Source organism: Rhinolophus sinicus, linkage group LG02 (assembly GCF_036562045.2).
Source record: "Rhinolophus sinicus isolate RSC01 linkage group LG02, ASM3656204v1, whole genome shotgun sequence".
Taxonomy (NCBI): Eukaryota; Metazoa; Chordata; class Mammalia; order Chiroptera; family Rhinolophidae; genus Rhinolophus; species Rhinolophus sinicus.
The window spans coordinates 98,342,339-98,359,860 of NC_133752.1; the positions used below are offsets into that span (position 1 = coordinate 98,342,339).

General features: G+C 37.6%; 1 protein-coding gene across 6 annotated transcripts in view; it reads left to right on the forward strand.

Annotated features, from left to right (window-relative positions):
* ANKRD26 (ankyrin repeat domain containing 26) overlaps nt 1-17,522 on the forward strand; it is an 89,980-nt gene that overhangs the window by 3,241 nt on the left and 69,217 nt on the right. For 4 of the 6 annotated variants that reach the window (XR_012493778.1, XM_074324970.1, XM_074324968.1 and 1 more), the window contains exons 2-7: nt 715-829; nt 985-1,158; nt 5,474-5,580; nt 8,892-8,962; nt 13,985-14,041; nt 16,542-16,575. Coding sequence is in view for 5 of the 6 variants with exons in the window: in XM_074324970.1 (XP_074181071.1) it covers nt 715-829; nt 985-1,158; nt 5,474-5,580; nt 8,892-8,962; nt 13,985-14,041; nt 16,542-16,575 (558 nt within the window). In the remaining variant the exon portion in view is untranslated. The remainder of the gene's footprint in view (nt 1-714; nt 830-984; nt 1,159-5,473; nt 5,581-8,891; nt 8,963-13,984; nt 14,042-16,541; nt 16,576-17,522) is intronic. The other 2 variants (XM_074324971.1, XM_074324969.1) reach the window with 1 other exon arrangement.

Consider the following 17,522-nt stretch of genomic DNA (forward strand, 5'->3'; position numbering starts at 1 on the left):
CAAATACCATTGTCGCACTTGTAAGGCACCACGGAGGGCAGGGTGCCCACTACTTTATGATCCAGTGATAAAGGTTTAAAAATGCTGCCGATCATAGTGATAAGACATTTTGAATTATAAATTGAATTCCAATGTCAGAGATGTTAACATGTGAGAAAATAAGCATCTTAGAAATATTGAACTACAGTGTCCTTTCTAATTCTTAAAATATATCTGCAAAGTAGGTAGAGTGATATCATTTTACTTAATGTTATCTTTGTGAAGTAGTAGTGATAGTAAGAATTACAATAATATTATCTAACAATTATTCAGCTGTGTTTTGTGGTAGGAAGTGTAGCAAATTCTTTGCGTAGATCTCATTTAAGCAAACTCCTGTGTCCTGTGAGGTAACTACTGTTTTTATGCCCATTTTGTTGATGAGGAAATCGAGGCCCACAAAGACGAAGGGATAGCTAACAAGTGACAGAGTTGAAGTGGGATCAAACCTATGTTGAGCTGAATCCCCGGGTCATGTCCTCTTTTACTCACATAGGCTGCTCTTTCATTCATGTGGTGAGTGACAAGAGCTAGTAAATATTGTGCTTTGCCCAGAAGCAAACTCCATATTGGCTTAGAAGGCCTAGGAATAGCATTTCACGTTCACAGTTAATGTGAGGAATTGCATGTTTGACACAGTGCCCTGTAATGTCCTTAAAAGCCTTGTCACCCTCATAGGACCGCTCTGCATCTGGCCTGTGCTGGTGGTCACCTGGGAGTGGTGACTCTGTTAACAGACAGGAAATGTGAGCTGAACCTCCGTGACAACGAGAACAGGACAGCTCTGATGAAGGTACGTGGTAGCCAGCTATGTCAACACCAGATGGATTTCATTATTTAGAATAAAAATGAATGTATCTCGATTAACTAGACCTGATTGGGGAAAGTTGTGGAATGTCTACTTTGAATTCCCAGAATTTACCATCTATTTCTGGGCATAATCCACAGGCCATACAGTGTCAAGAAGAGGAGTGTGTGAGTCTCCTGCTGGAATGCGGTGCTGATCCAAATATAATGGACATCCATGGCAACACCGCTCTCCACTACTCAGCCCTGGGTTGGAACATCGCGATAGCCGTAAAGCTGCTGCAACACCAGGCAGATATGGAAGCAAGGAACAAGGTGTAGATCAATGGATTATTTACACAATATTTGCAATACACGTCTCTTTAGCCCCAAGCATTGTATTTCTAGTAGGTATGTATTGCATACTGTACACCAGGCCTCGTCACCACGGAAACAACTCCAAAGCCAAGTCAGGAAGGCTGGGAAATGGGGTGTCCACGGAAAGGGCCCAGCTCTGCCTCCCAGCTCCCATTCCACCCCAGAAGGAAGCACTTGCTGTTCTGCGTGGGAGTGGGTGCCAGGCTCAGAGCCCACCAAGCGCTGAAGGTCTGGGGGGAGGGAAGTGATGAGGGGGTGGCTTCTGTGAGGGCAGGGCCTTAGGACATGGGCGCTGCTGGGGATGGGTGGGAGGAGGAATGGAGACCTGGTACCCGGCAGGGGGAGCTGGCGGTGTGCAGGTGGGGAGGGGAAGCAGCAGGCCACAGGCCCTGGGCACCCCAGGAACCCGGGGTTCTGCAGACTGGGCAGGAGGGTCAGTCACGTCTGGGCATCCAGCAAGGACAGCTGCCTGTGCTCAGAACCCCTCTGCCAGCCACGGCCCCTCTCAGGGTCTCCACCTCGGAGTGGGGCTCCAGCTCAGCCTCATGCCGGTCCTGGACGGGTTGTAGGTGTACAGAGGGAGGAGGTGATGGGGCCGCTTTCACGCGCTTTTGCTCCTGGACGTACATCACCTCTCGTCACTGCAACCCCGGCAGGAATGCTCTCGGTTGGCACTGGTAGGGTCAGTTTTACATGTTTGCTTGTCAGGCAGTTCCTTGAATGAAAACATATTGAACTTAATTGTCGAAGATTTCCCTTTGTTTATATAATGATACTTCTGAAGAAGCAGTAGAGGGTACAGCTCTCTTTTATACATTTACAGCAAATATTTGTGAAAACACAGTTTGTCAAAGGCAAAACTTTCTTTTTCAAATATTTTTTTCCCGTCTGAGTTTTTCCCCAATTCATGGAAAGTAACACAGAAAACCAAATTTGCCTTGGAAATAGGCTTGATCTTAAAACTCAAACAAAACAAAAGCTTTTTACAGTATCATAGAAATCTTCCTGCTATTAACAAGTTCCTATATTATAAAAAGGTGATTTATATAAAAGTGATTTAGCTCTTATTGGCCAAAGCATAAGAGGGAAAAAAGAAAGGGAAAAGGAAAGAGCTCTCTGAACTATGAAGGCGTATTTGGGAATTTGGCCCCTGAGGGGAAATAATAAGAAGAGGTTTTTATTTTTGCTTTTCCTTCAGTTTATATGGTTAGGTGTGGTGCTCTCCAGTTTTCAGGGATAATAATCCTTAGTTTGGGAGGGAGAGTTAGTGAGTTGGAAACTTGCCTGGAGATCAGTTCTAGGAGGGCTCTGAAGCCACCAGATTGGCAGTGAACAGGTGGCGATTAAGTGAGAAACAGGAGAGAAGGACAAATAATTAACCGAAATATTATCCTGTTTTGGCAGGAACAGCCACTTAGATAAAAGTCTAAACTCTCCTGTGAAATCTAGAATGTCTTGACGGAAAGGAAGGAGTTTACCCATAATGAAATCAAGTTGCATTTTAAGTTCATTAGTCCTGTTTCCACTCCTACCCAGGAAATTAACTGCAGTTTTGATAAGTGACATATCTCTTCCACTTTTGAGGAATCCTCAAATGACAGGGAATTGGCCACGTATGTGAGAAAACAGACTGAAGTGATTGTCTGCTGCACTAGTTCTCAGCTAGAATTGTGTTGGCGAATCACAATCACCTGAGGAACTTTAAAAAATTTATAAGCCTAGGCTCTTTCCTGAAGATTTTGATTTAGTAAATCTAATAAGTCCTGGATCTAATAAATTCAGACACAACTCTTGGTTCAAAACCACTGCATGGATAAGTGTAATGTATCAATTCACATCTCAAAAACTAAAGAAATCTCTAGAAGAGGTGGAGTTTGAGAGGTGATACTTCCTTCATCTCTTTCCTTTTCAACAGTCTTAGCCTGACTTTGAACTATCTGTACCTCTGGGCTCGAGAAGTGAAAGGGAGTATCACTGGCGGTATCTACTAGCTTGAAGAACACCTACCTGTTTCCTTTCAGCCATCAGTCAATCACTGGCACTCAGAGAATCTTTAGAAATTTGCTGATGGGTAACCTACCAATAAGTAGAATTTGACCCTTTAAGAATTTTACATCTTTCGTTCATGCTCAGGTCATTAGATCAACAAATGTTTACTGCAAGCGGGTTTTCCTGCAGTAATAGAAAATCATGAACCTTCATTTTAGTTGAAGCTGCATGACAGACTGTCTCAGTATGTCTGTTAAATTTGTAGAGCCCTGGCATAATCAGGATGGCAGGTTTAAACATCAAATTATCAAAAACCATGAAGTTAGTACCAATACAGATGGGAACTGTTTTAATAATTTAGTTTCAGCAGTCCTATGAAGTAATTATTCATTTGATTAACAATCTGTGAAAAATAAATACAAATGGATTGTGATTTGAGTAAGTATTGGAAAAATTCTTGAAGTGGGTATAATGAGTCTAAATAACAATTTTTATTACATGTTGGGGCCCATTTTTTTGATAAAACGTGATACTAAAGAAAGGAAAGATTTTACATACAAATGTTCACTTTATACACAACCATTTGGAAACAGCAAATATAAAATCCCAAGTGGCCTATAGACTAAATGTGGCCCCTGGGTATGTTTAGTTTTCCTCCATATATTGAGTCAACACTGACAATTTTGGAGACTCAGTAGAAATCTGGATGCCGAGCTTCTCTAAAGAATCAAACCTGGTCCCCTTCAGCCCTGACTACAGTGGGTGTGCTGTGGCGAGGCTGTGCCTCTTACATGGGACGTGTGTTCTCTAGTTTCCTACTGTCCCCACCTGGGTTCTTCACTTACTCTGTAAGCACTGGAGGTTACGATTCCTGTTTTACAGTGTATTTTGATAAACATCTCAAGATTTTCAAGACAGTCTATATTGATTTATTATATGTATTTTATATTTGATATTAATCTCTTTACAATGAAATTGAATTTTTCAAGTTAGAATTTATGTTTTTGTTTTTTTTTTAAACTCTTCTTTATATGTCCTATAATCATATTTCCATTGAAATGTTTCTAAGTCTTATGAGGTTTATGGTTATAGTTGGAGAGGTTATGCATATTCGAGACAATATTATATCTTTTCCCTCAGCATTGTTTCTTAAAAATGTCAGTGATTTAGTAGCTTTTATTATGCTAAAAATAATCTATATAGATCAGTATTAAAATGTTTATTGGTAAGCCATGATATTTTTGTTTCTAATTTATATTTTGCCTAAACTATAAAATAATTTTAAGTAGCAATTAAATGGAACTAGAATAAAAACAAACTTAAAAAAAATAGATATGCATTAGGGTCCCAGGATTATCACTATAATTGAGAATAAAATTTCATATTGAGTGTTCTAACAGCTAAGATAAAAATCTGTGATCTTATAATAGGAGAAAACCCATGAACCATTTATTCATAAGCAATCAAAGTTCATGTGAAGCCTATTTCTTTATAACGTGGAGTCCATTTCCTTAGTGATCCTTTTGGAGCAGTAGAGCCTGAAGTTGACATCTGGGATCCTGAGAGCATTGATAGAAGAGAAGCAAGCAAGTTTGTATAAGTTGGAGAAAGTCTTCACCTCTGTTGAAAAGCTCTCAAAACTGTACCCCTGAAACTCTGTAACTTCTCAAATGTAAATGTTTGCCACAGAGAAGCATTATCAAATGGGGATTAAGCAAAGTGAAACATTTCTTTAATAATAGGCATATAAAGCACAGTTTTGTAATGTTTCTCAAACATAGGTGATCTTTCTGGAATCTTCCTGTTGGGACACAGTACTTAACTTCCGATAAAGTACATATTCTTTGGAATATAATTTTAGACACACTACTCTAGAGATAATCGTTTTGGTGATTAAGTCAATAAAAATACTGAAAGCATTTACTACTATGTTTTAGAGTTTGGAGTTACAGAGATGAAAAATAGCCCCTCAAGAAGCTCTTGGCTCAGATGGGGAATAATAAAATCACTGCAGTTATACTACGATAGAGGCTGTGATAGGAGCAAAGATTCCTGAAACCAGGACTGCCCGTGTTTGAAGGGAGTTCTGGAGAATGAGGTTGCAGTTCATCTGCTGGGGACCTAGAAGGAGGGTATTTGAAAGAGAAGGAGCAGCAGATGACAGCACAGGGGGCTGCTTTTTGTTTATTATATGTTTAAGTGCAGAGGATCTTTTATGAGTTTTAAAATTCAGTTTAGAAATATATAATTTTATAGGTTACAAATTGTTTTCTCTATTTTACAGGATGATCTCACACCCCTTTTACTTGCTGTACGTGAAAACAATCAGCAAATGGTGGAATTTTTAGTAAAAAGAAATGCAAACATACATGCGGTTGATAAGATGAAAAGGTACAGTTGTTCATTCTTTTTTTGTTTAAACTTAGTATTCTGAAGTGGTAACAATCAAGTCAGAAAGTAAATTAATAAGAAGAGGATTAACTGACAATTATATACTGGAAAATATCAACACATTATCATTTAGGTAGAAAAGCAATTATTCTGACTGGGCAACAGGAAGAACAGTATATGCAGTCTGACAATTAAGTTCATGAACTTGCCATCGTGCGCTTACATTAGCAAGTAAGGTTACATCGGTGAGGTTTCATAACCTTGGTATATCAGTGTCTCACTGCTGTGTTCCTGTCGACATATTGCGGTGTCTTGCTGAGTGGCGTTCATTATTGTGTGTTTTTGTGTGCTGTTTTGAGAATGTCTGAGCTTGAATTAGAGCAATGAACAAACATTAAATTTCTTGTTAAACTTGGCAAGAGTGGAAGTGAAATCAGGGACATGTTAGTCCAAGTTTATGGGGATAAGGCCATGCAGAAAATGGCAGTGTACAAATGGGTTAAATGTTTTTCTGAGGGGTGAGAACGCATCACTGATGAAGAGAGGTCAGGGTGGCCAGTTATGAGCAGAACTGACAAAAACATTTAAAAAATTGGTCAAATTGTATGTCAAAATTGTTGCCTTACTGTGAGAAGTATAGCAGACCAAGTAAACATAGATAGAGAAACAGGAAAATCTTAACTGAAAATTTTGGCATGAGAAAGTTGTGTGCAAAAATGGTCCCGAAGGAACTCACCAATTAACAAAAGCAAAGGAGAGTCAAAGTTTGCCAAGACCTTTTGGCGAGACAAGACGATGTTTTGGGCCATGTTATCACTGATGATGAAACACGGGTATACCAATACGACCCTGAAACAAAGCGTCAAAGTGCACAATGGAAGTCAGCCAATTCTCCACAACCAAAAAAGTTCCGTTAGTCCAAATCATGAGTCAAAACGATGTTGCTAACCTTTTTTTGATATCAGAAGGATCATTCATTATGAATTTGTACTAACTGAACAAACAGTTAACCATGTTTACTATTTGGAAGTGCTGAAAAGGCTGCGTGAAAAAGTTAGATAAAAACGACCTGAACTTTTCGTCAACAATTCATGGCTCTTGCATTACGACAATGCACAGCTCACATGCACTGTCTGTGAGGGAGTTTTTAGCCAGTAAACAAATAACTATTGAAACACCCTCCCTGATCTGGCCCCCAATGACTTCTTCTTTACCCAAATATAAAGGAAATATTCAAAGAAAGACATTTTGATGACATTCAGGACATCAAGGGTAATACAATGACAGCTCTGATGACCATTCCAGAAAAAGAGTTCCAAAATTGCTTTGAAGGGTGGACTAGGTGCTTGCATTAGTGCATAGTTTTCCAAGGGGAGTACTTAGAAGGTGACCCTGGTTATATTCAGCAATGAGGTGAGTAGGATGAGTTCGCGAACTTAATTGTCTGACCTCGTAGTCATGACTGACCTTTGCTCCCAGGTTCCCTTGCTGATCTGGAGTCCTCTGTGTCCGTGGTTTTCCACACTTGGACTTCAAAGTTCCAACATTCCTTAGTTTCCACCCTCCTACTTGTGTGCTCAGCCCCTATTCCAAAGCACCAGCACCCTGGCCCAGCAGCTGGGCCTCCCAGCTTTAGCCACACATAGCCTTCCCCCCACACTGGAAAGCTATGTGGGGCCCGCATGTCAGCCCAGACCTTCATGATGAGTTACCCTTTGAGCGTCTTGTTGTGTCTTCTGCTAGCAGATGTTAGTTGGCACCATTCTGAGCTGACAAAGAGGGTCAAATAACGTGCAGGAGAAGATCAGACTTTCCTTTCTCCTCTGTTACCAGATCTGTACCCCAAGGCCGCTTGGTATCCCCTAGAGCTCCTTCCCTTAGGTCCCGGAAGGTCCCATGTCGCCCTTCCCAGAGTAGTAGGCACCAAGTTCCCTGAGATCCCTTAGTTAACGTTGACCTCTCAAGTGATCTCTTTTTCATAATAATGACTCTTCAAAGTGACTTGAATCTCCCTCAGGTTTCAAAATATTCTCAATTATGCCTCACAGGGAAGCCAGTCAACAGAAAGCCCTGAATCTGAATCTAAAGTAGGTTATTTAACACTAGAATAGCTGAGCCCACCCATGACTCATCAGTATGCATGTGTGTAAGGAGGGTCATATCTTCCAAGTCAATGGAAATGGACAGGGAGGTTAAGTATCATTCTAATAAAGACCTGTGGTTCAGCGTTTGAGGAGATACAGACCGGACAGCAGCAGTCCCAGCCAGGTTTCACTTCTGTTACTTCTCTGCAGTCAGTGTGATTAGCTACAAGAATAGGGGACCATTATGTTATCTGATTTAATGAGGTAATATATTTATAAATAAATTTAGTTACAAATTTTATAATAGCTGAGGTGCCCTGAATTACAAACCATAAAAAAAGAGTAGCTAATAACCAAACTTAATAACATTTCCTGAAAACTGCAACATTTGAATGTCAGAACCTATGAAAGACACACGTTAGGGTTTATTCGGGATTCCAAAATAGTTTCTACAAATAAAGTTTAAGAGCAACTCATTTCATTGCCTTATTATTTCTCTGAGCACTGTTTTGGTATATTACCTCATTTCCTCTAACAACCTGGTAAAATAAGGCAGTGAGATGCTTGTTTTATAGAGGAGGACTTTAAGCCAAAGAGAAGCAACTTGTCTGAGAACTATGAATAGCTGTTATAGAGCTACCGTGTTTCCCTGAAAATAGACCTAGACGGACCATCACCTCTAATGCGTCTTTTGGGGCAAAAATTAATATAAGACCTGGTATTGTATTATATTATATTATGTTATAATGTAATATTATCATATTACATTATATTATATAAGACCTGGTATTATATGTTATATTATATTATATATTATATTATATTATACCCAGTCTTATATTATAGTAAAGTAAGACCGGGTCTTATATTAATTTTTGCTCCAAAAGATGTATTACAGCTGATTGTCCGGCTAAGTCTTATTTTTGGGGAAACACGGTAGGAGTTCTGAGTTCAAGACACTTGTTTTTATGTCAAGCTAACTGTAATTAATTGATTGAACTATACTGCCCTCAATTCATGACTGGTTCATCTTCCTTTTTTTTCTTCTTTAAGAACATGCTTTATAAAAAGTTTGTTGAACTTACAAATTTGAACTGTATGGGATAATTGAAGTTTTAATATTAGTCTGATATTATCTGAAATACACTAAGAAATTTGTATATTTGATAAATATTTTTATGTCAGTTTTAAGATAGTAATACTATTTATCACCTTTTTTATACACAGCAATCACAAATTAATTTTTGAATCTAAAGAAGAAAGGAGATGTAAAATACCTTCTGAGAACAGCAATTTAGGTAAGACTTCTTTTTTTTTTTAAATTTATTTTTTAAATTTATTGGGGTGACAATTGTTAGTAAAATTACATAGATTTCAGGTGTACAATTCTGTATTACATCATCTATAAATCCCATTGTGTGTTCACCACCCAGAGTCAGTTCTCCTTCCATCACCATATATTTGATCCCCCTTACCCTCATCTCCCACCCTCCACCCCCCTAGGTAAGACTTCTGATAGTGAATTACTCTTGGTGGTTCTACTATGGATAAAGTAAGAGTAAGGAAGTTTTGTTAATGAAAGAGCAGTGAAAAAATGTGTAAATTGCATGTATATATTTTCTTTCTTAATTTCATTCTTAATAGTCTAGTATTCAAAATTATTATAAAAGTTAATTGTAGGTAATTTAAAATCTGAGACAGTATTATGTGAAAAGAAATTCATTTATTTAGTCATGACCCCTAAAATGCCCTATATCTTTGCATAAATAAGAAAAAAGATTTTTAAATTAGTGTGTTGTATGTTTCCTCTGTAATCACCTTGTACCAAATTAGACTTGTTTTAAAAATGGATCTTTTGAGTAATATTTATAGCAAATGGATTACATCTAGCAAATGAATACTTGTTATTACATAGTGATTGGTCTCACTGAAAATGTAACCCAAACTAGGAACTCAGTAATACCTTCCTGGTGCTATAAACAAATGGCAAACAATAAGAACTACAAAACTAGCCACTGTGCAGCAATCTCAATGATATTGTTTTATAAAGATATCTACTGGTACTATGCAAGTCAGAAAAGCAATGTCTTGTTGAGAAAGAAGCATAGGTTATTTTCCATACAGATATACTAACAAGGTTTCACTATTTTCACCTTCATTCCTCATAAGTTAAAACAGAATGAGACACGTTGACTTCATTAGAAGATGTTTCCTTATATTTGTTGGATAATTGTTATGACATTGTAATTTCTTTAGAACAAGATGCTCTGTTGCCATTAGTCGAAAGATAATCATAATAAATATCCACATGGCCATCCTTGGGTCTCAAAACATTATGATAAAAGTAGAAAAAGCTTCACAATGACAAAAATGCTGCTGTACTCACTGGATGTGGCACCTTGTACATTTTACAATCTGAATGCATGAGGACCCCTTTCACTTAGTAGGCCTCTATCAAGAACTTCTGTAGGTTGGTTTTGCAAGTTATTGGAAACACAAAGATGACATGGAGTTTGGTTTTTAAGGTGCTCATAATATTATAGACCTGTCCCTGGTTTATTTCTGTGGTTTTTAATAAAAAGGAAACCTTTTTATTCATTTATTCATTTGTCCGTGTAATGGTTTGCTATGTGACCATCCAGTGTCTTTCAGGTACTAAGTGTTACTCTGATGCTGCAGAATACAAGTGTTTTAAAAGCACCGGCCCTGCTCTCCAAGAGCTCAGTATTATTGTCATTTTTAGTCTTTACTTTATACGGTGCTTACTAGGCATCAGAGACCACTGAGAGCTTATAATTATCATTATTTATTGTTTTTATTGGTGTGTGGTATGTGCCAGACACTTTCAGTCCGTATGAGGAATCAGAGTTGTAAAAATCTGCGTAGGATTAAGGGAAGCATGCAGAGTGAGTGAAGGGGGCCAGGTAAAGAGGCAGAAGGACCGGGTTGGGCAGGAGGAACAACTCTCAAGGTTACAGGTTTGCAGAAGGAGCCGCAGACATAGGCTCAGATGTCCAAGTGAACTTTGCAGGATGTCTGAGCAGCTCAGTTTTGATGGTGCCAACAGTGTGCTGTGCGGATGGTTGGGAAGGAGGTGAATACCTAGGTGAGGCAAGCTTAGGAAAGTCTTTAGTACTAGAGGTAGGAGTCGCTGTGATCCTGTAGGCCTTGGGAAATGATTCCGATAGAATGCTTTTAGCTGCAGATAATTGGTGACCTAGGTAACAGTGGCTAAAACTACAGGAACCAGGGTGGTGTTGGGGTTCAGTGATGCCATCAGGATGCCACATGTTGGCCCTTTTCACCTGTGAGGCTGTCAGTGTTTTGTTTAAGTCTCATTTCCCGGTCAGCTAATTAGCAACTGCGCCAAACATGTTTTGAGGACAATATCCAAAGGCTGGAAGGACTGCGTTTCTTTACATGTTTCTCTTTTTTAAATTTTTCTTTAAAGTATAGTTGGCATGCGATGTAATATTAGTTTCAGGTGTACAACATAGTAATTTGTCATTTATATACCTTACGAGGTGATCACCACGATACGTCTAGTCACCAACTATCACCATGCAAAGTTACTACGATATTATTGACATATTGACTCTGCTGTACGTGATCCCTGTGGCTTACTTTATAACTGGAAGTTTGTATTTCTCATTCACCTTCTTTTTCATCCATCCCCTCAACTCCCTGTCCTCTGGCAAACATCAGGTTGTTCTTTGTAGCTGTGGGTTTTTTTCTGTTTTGTTTGTTTGTCTTGTTTTTTTAGATTCCACATATAAGCGAGATCTTATGGTATTTATCTTTCTCTTATTTCACTTAGCGTAATACCCTCTAGGAACATCCATGTGGTTGCAAATGGCAAGATTATGGATGAATAATATCCCATTGTGTATATATGGTATATTCAGCACATCTTTATCCATTCATCTACCGAAGGACACCTATGATGCTTCCGTATCTTGGCTATTGTAAATAATGCTACAGTGAACATAGGGGTGCAGATATCATTTTGAATTAGTATTTTTGTTTTCTTTGAACAAATACTGAGAAGTGGAATTGCTGGGTCATATGGTAGTTCAAGTTTTAATTTTATGAGGAATTTCTATACTGTTTTCCATAGTGACTGCACCGATTTACAACCCCACCAACAGTGCACAAGGGTTCCATTTTCTCCACATCCCTGTCAGCACTTGTTATTTATTCCCATTTTGATGATAACCATCTGACAGGTGTGAGGTGATATCTCATTGTGGTTTTTATTTGAATTTCTCTGATGATTAGTGATGTTGAGCTCTGTGTTTCTTTTAAATAGGAAGAAAACAGAGGCTTGCAGTAGACTCCCTGTAACATGTATAGGCTGGGGTACATCACATGCTCGTTCCTATACCAGTTAAATGGTAAAACTAGTCACTGTAGTTAGCTTAGTATAACATTTCCTATTCTGGAGCTGAGGAGAAGCCACCTTCTTTATGTATTGGGACAATAAATATCCACACAGAGTTGTGGTTCTCCAGTGAGAATGAAGACTAAGGAATGGCTAGTGGGCAGGGAGCCAGCAATGGTTACTGCAGGGGCTCATGGGAGAGTTTTGAGCAGAAGAGGAACAAGTGGATTCGGGCACTCTGGTTGTGGTGTAAAGCAGGGACCAACAAGCTTCTTCTGTGAAGGGCCTGATTTTAGGCCATTTGGTCTCTGTCATAGCTACTCAAATCTGCCATTATGGTGTGAAAGCAGTCATGGCCATATGTAAGTGAACAGGCAAGACAACTCCAGTAAAACTTTATATACAAAACCAGATGGCGGGGTGGAGTTGCCTTGCGGGCCATAGTTTACTGTCCCCTCTTATAGAGGATAGGTTGGAGGAAACCACAAAGAGACTGGCAGACAGAGGAAGCTTTTTCTTCCTTGGACTATTATCAGTTCACTATGACATTTTTACCCATCCATGCTGAAAGAAATAAAAGTGAGGAAGCTCAATTTATTCAATTTAAAATGTTGGTCTTTTTCTAGACTTATATCTTTCTCATTTGTTTTGCTGGAAAAAAATCTTATTCATTTAAGAAATAACCATAATCAGTAGTGTTTTTTTTTTTTTTTCCTTGTGAAAGCCATCTGTTAAGAGCCCATGTTTGACTAGGGCAGTGGCTGTGGTAAAATAAAGCAGAGACAGAAAAGAGGTACAGTTAACATGATTTAGTGATGATTGAATATAAAACTTTAGTGGGGAGAGAGAAATCTGAGATGATTCATAGGTTTCCATATTGTGCACCAGCATTTAAATTGGACGTGAGGAGTGAATTGGACTCTATCAGATACATGGAGAAGAGCAGCAGGGAAGACCACTTTTGTTTTATACATGTTGAGTTTGATGGAATATCCATGGATAAATCATTGTACATTTTGATTATACTGTATTTTGCCATGTATATTGCGTACTTTTTTGCCCAAACTTGTGAGGGAAAAATAAGGATACACATTGTACATGGTAGTACTAATTCTGTATCTATATAAAAGTTTTTAATTCTTTTAGTTATACTTATGAGTTAAAAGTGTTAACCATAGAAATCAATAACAATATCCATATGCAAAATAATACCCTGGAATACGATAATCGGTTTTGTTGAACTTACAACGAACTTGCAATGTCGAAGAGTTCTTGGCCTTCTATGATACGTAAATATTGTAAATTTGTTACCAGTACATAAAATTTCTTGTACCTTGTATCTGTTCTTGTGTTTTATAATTATTTGTTACATAAAATTTCTTGTACCATAATATGTTAAAAAATAAATGCTAAAATTCCTTTATAATGCAAATAACAAGTACCTAAATGTAAACAAATAAAAATTTGAATTAAAAAATTAAAATGGAAGATTTTTTCCCCCTGAAAGTTTGGGCCAAAAATGTGGGTGCGCATTATATATGGCAAAGTATGGTAATTTTTTGGCATGTTCTGTCAACCACTGCCTTAATAGGTGAGGCATGTTTTTAGTTTTATAAGAAATTAAGAAAAAGATTAGAAACAAAACGAACTCTATAATCAGTAGTACATTATTATACTATGGATGATAATTATATGTTTTTCTATATTTATTCCATTTACTTGATTGATAACTATTATAAAAAAGGAATTAAGCCCTCCTTAGTTGGAGAATATTGACAGTGTGATCTCTTCATTTTCTTTATTGGAACTTTCATACTGTAGAACATATTGTCATTAAGGTTTTCCATTATTTATTCTGATTAAAATAGGATTGTTACTTATTTCACATTATTTTCTGACATCATTGTTTAATTTTCCCTTTTATGCCTTTATTAAATAGATATAGATCTACAGGAATCTCCAAAACAAGTATCAAGAAAAACAAATTCAAGCACAGGTATTCTGTGAAATAACCTTTTGATTATGATCAAGTAAAACATCAACCCAAATAATAAAAATTTCATATAATGTAATTTGTTAGAGGTTCCTAAAACCACATTGAGGTTTGGTTACTCACCAGAAAACTTTACACGACTCAGCATATAACTGTACTCATGCCTGTGATTTATTACAGTGAAAGGGTCAAAGCAAAATCAGCAAAGAGAAAAGGTGTATGGGCCAGAATCTGGAGGATACGAGGCACAAGCTTCCAAGAGTCATCTCCCTGTTGAGTTACCAGGATGTGCCAATTTCTCCTCTGTCAAAGTCTGGCACCACATGTGAAATGCTGTCTAGCAGAACCAGAGTCTCCTTAGACTCAGTGCCTAATGCTTTTATGGCACACAAGTCACATCGGCAAGCTCCCCCTAGCACGTACCAGATTCCCAGAAGGAAAGCGAGTTTTTAGCATGAATCACCTTGTACAAACACCTTAGGCCCTGGGAGCCACACTTAGTTAGGGAATGGTGGGAATCCAGGTTTCCAGACACCAGCCAAGGGTCAGCCAGTCAAGTAGGACTTTCGAAGGATAGCAGTTAGGCCTGCTGTATGCAATCTTCCTGCACAGCAGTTATAGCCCTGACTTAAATTTTTGACACTGTCTTAACATTTTATTTTAATAGCAAGTAATATGATGACATGCCATGGTACTGGTTTCAGTTGTAGCATCCATAGTAAATTTCAGTGCTGGTTATTTTTTTGCCTTTTTAAAATATTTAACAGGTATTTGTACATAAATTACTATGGTACTTATAATATTTCCTTTTTACCTGATTAATCTTTTAATGTAATTTTTAGATAAAATCAGCATAATGATTTCTAATTTAAAATTAGAATAAAATTGCCTTTTAAGTATAGGAATGATTCAGTTTTGATTCACTTTGCAGTACATCCCTGTTCATCATGATAAAGCAAGATGTTCAATCATATTTATCAATTATTTTCTTGCCTAAGTATGCAACTAAAATGATTTGCTTTATTTATGGATTTTCATATACTTCATTCAATTGGGTGGATAATATCCATATTCTGATACTTAGATCTTTATCTTAATTTTCAAGGTGACTGTGTCTTGAAAATAGCATTAATATATTAATATATGGTAATAGCAGGTTCAGTGGATACCTTTTTTTTTTAATTAATAAGCATTATTTGTTAGAGCAGTTTTAGGTTCATAGCACAATTGAGCAGAAAGTACAGAGAGTTCCCACAAAGCACATATCCCTGTACACACAGAACCTCCTTCATTGTTGACACCCTGCACCAGAGTGGTACGTTAATGCCGATCGATGAACTGCACTAAGTCACCGTTATCATTCGGAGTCCGTAGTTTACATTAGGGTCACTCTTGGTGTTGTACAATCTGTGGGTTCTGACAAATGTCTAATGACGTTTCCACCATCCCAGTACCATACAGAATAGATTCACTCCTAGATATCCTCTGTGCTCTGTTTACTCAGCCCTCCCTTTTCCCTGACCACTGGAAACCATCTTTTTACTACCTCCGTAGTTTTCCGGAATGTCATATAGTTGGAATCATACCGTGGGTATCTTTTTGAATGTTTAAAAAATTAAAATTCCAAGGTCATTGAATGTAGTTGTTCAAAATAACCTCTTTGTCTTTTGTGAGTTTTTGTTTCTTTGGTTGTTTGTTGCTGTTGTTCAATGGCATAGGATCTGATGACATATGCCTTACAAGCTGAAAAAACATGATTTCTATAGACATTTGCCTCATAATGGGGAGGGTTGAGAAAAATGGCATCAAGCGCTACTGCAGAGCACTGTTTGGACCTTCCTGTTCTATGAGGAGGGTCCAGATAGACTCGCTAGCAATGGAAGGAAACAGTCTCAGGGGTTATACTTGATAAAACTGGGATCACAAAGTCTTTCATACTTACCTTGCAATGATGGCAAAAAGAGTCAGCTTCCTGTGTTGTGCAGTGCTGCAAAGTATGGTGCCCATCGACCCAGCTTCCTTATGACAGGGTGTTTCATCCTAAACTGAACACTCTTGATGGAAGAGCTGGACACGTTGTACTGCGTAACAGCAAAATAAGTGTACACTGTTATAACTCGGCTTCATGATAGAAGTCAGAAAAATCATGTGATTTACATTTGACATTGTCAGTTTATGATACTGATTTTACTAAAGATACCATTTTCTTTCAGTTTGATGGGGTTTGGTTGGGATTATGATCATTATAAATAACAGTTAACTTGTATGTATCAAATTTTGATAAATACCTTTCTTTTTTTCTTGTGTTTCACATATAGAAAGGAGGGGAAGTAAAAGTTCTTCGTGTATTAATTGTCTACCAATAGTATCCTTAATATTCATTCTAGTATAGTCTTTAGTCGTCCCAAAGGAATACTTTTAACACAGCATCAGTCTGATACTTTTAAAGTTCTGTATTTTTCTATTGTGGATTTAAAATGTATCTTATGTTTTTCTTTAATAGTGGATGAATGTTCTGAAGAAGACTCTGTAAGCAGGTAGGATTTTATGGATTTTAAAAAATCATGTGTTAACTAAGGGACTGCAGAGAAGAGAAACCAACATTTATTGAGTGTTCTACTCTCGGCTAGACCCTATATTACCATGTTTCCCCAAAAATAAGACCTAGCTGGACAATCAGCTATAATGCATCTTTTGGAACAAAAATTAATATAAGACCCAGTATTATATTATATTATATTATATTATATTATATTATATTATATTATATTATATTCTACCTGGTATTATATTATATTATATTATATTATATTATATTATATTATATTATATTATATTATATTATATTATATTAAGACTGGCTCTTATATTATAGCAAAATAAGACCAGGTTTTATATCAATTTTTGCTCCAAAAGACTTATTAGAGCTGATTGTCCATCTAGGTCTTATTTTTGAGGAAACACGGTTTGTGCTTAACATTTGTTATGTAGTCATCACAATACCTGTGCTGTTCTAGCTTACTTTTTATTAATTAGACATTGTGGTTCCGCGAGGTTGATTGATTGACCTATGGTTTCACAGTTACTGGAACATAGTGGCTGACCTGTACTTTGACCTTCAGCCCGCCTGGCTTCCCAAAGTCATTCTCTTTCCCTCAGCCTGTACTGAGAAGTTCCTGGGCAACTCTGGAGTCAGGATTCAGATGCAGATCAGATGAGCTCAGAGAGTCTAATTTAGTTATGTGTTAACGCTGATTTAGAGTTTTCCTAAGAAGCCTGTATATGTGTATATGTGAAACACAAGAAAAAATAGGGAATAGGGAAATAAAGAGCTCCTACTGCGGGTCATTTGAGCCTGTCCTTGTTTCAGGAGTCTGTGCTTTCATAGGCTGCAGATTTCAAGGTTGGAGGTTGCCAGGGAGCCCTGAGGATGAGAGATCTGGGAGTGGGAAAGCTAACAACATACAACTTTGTTCTTTGACTT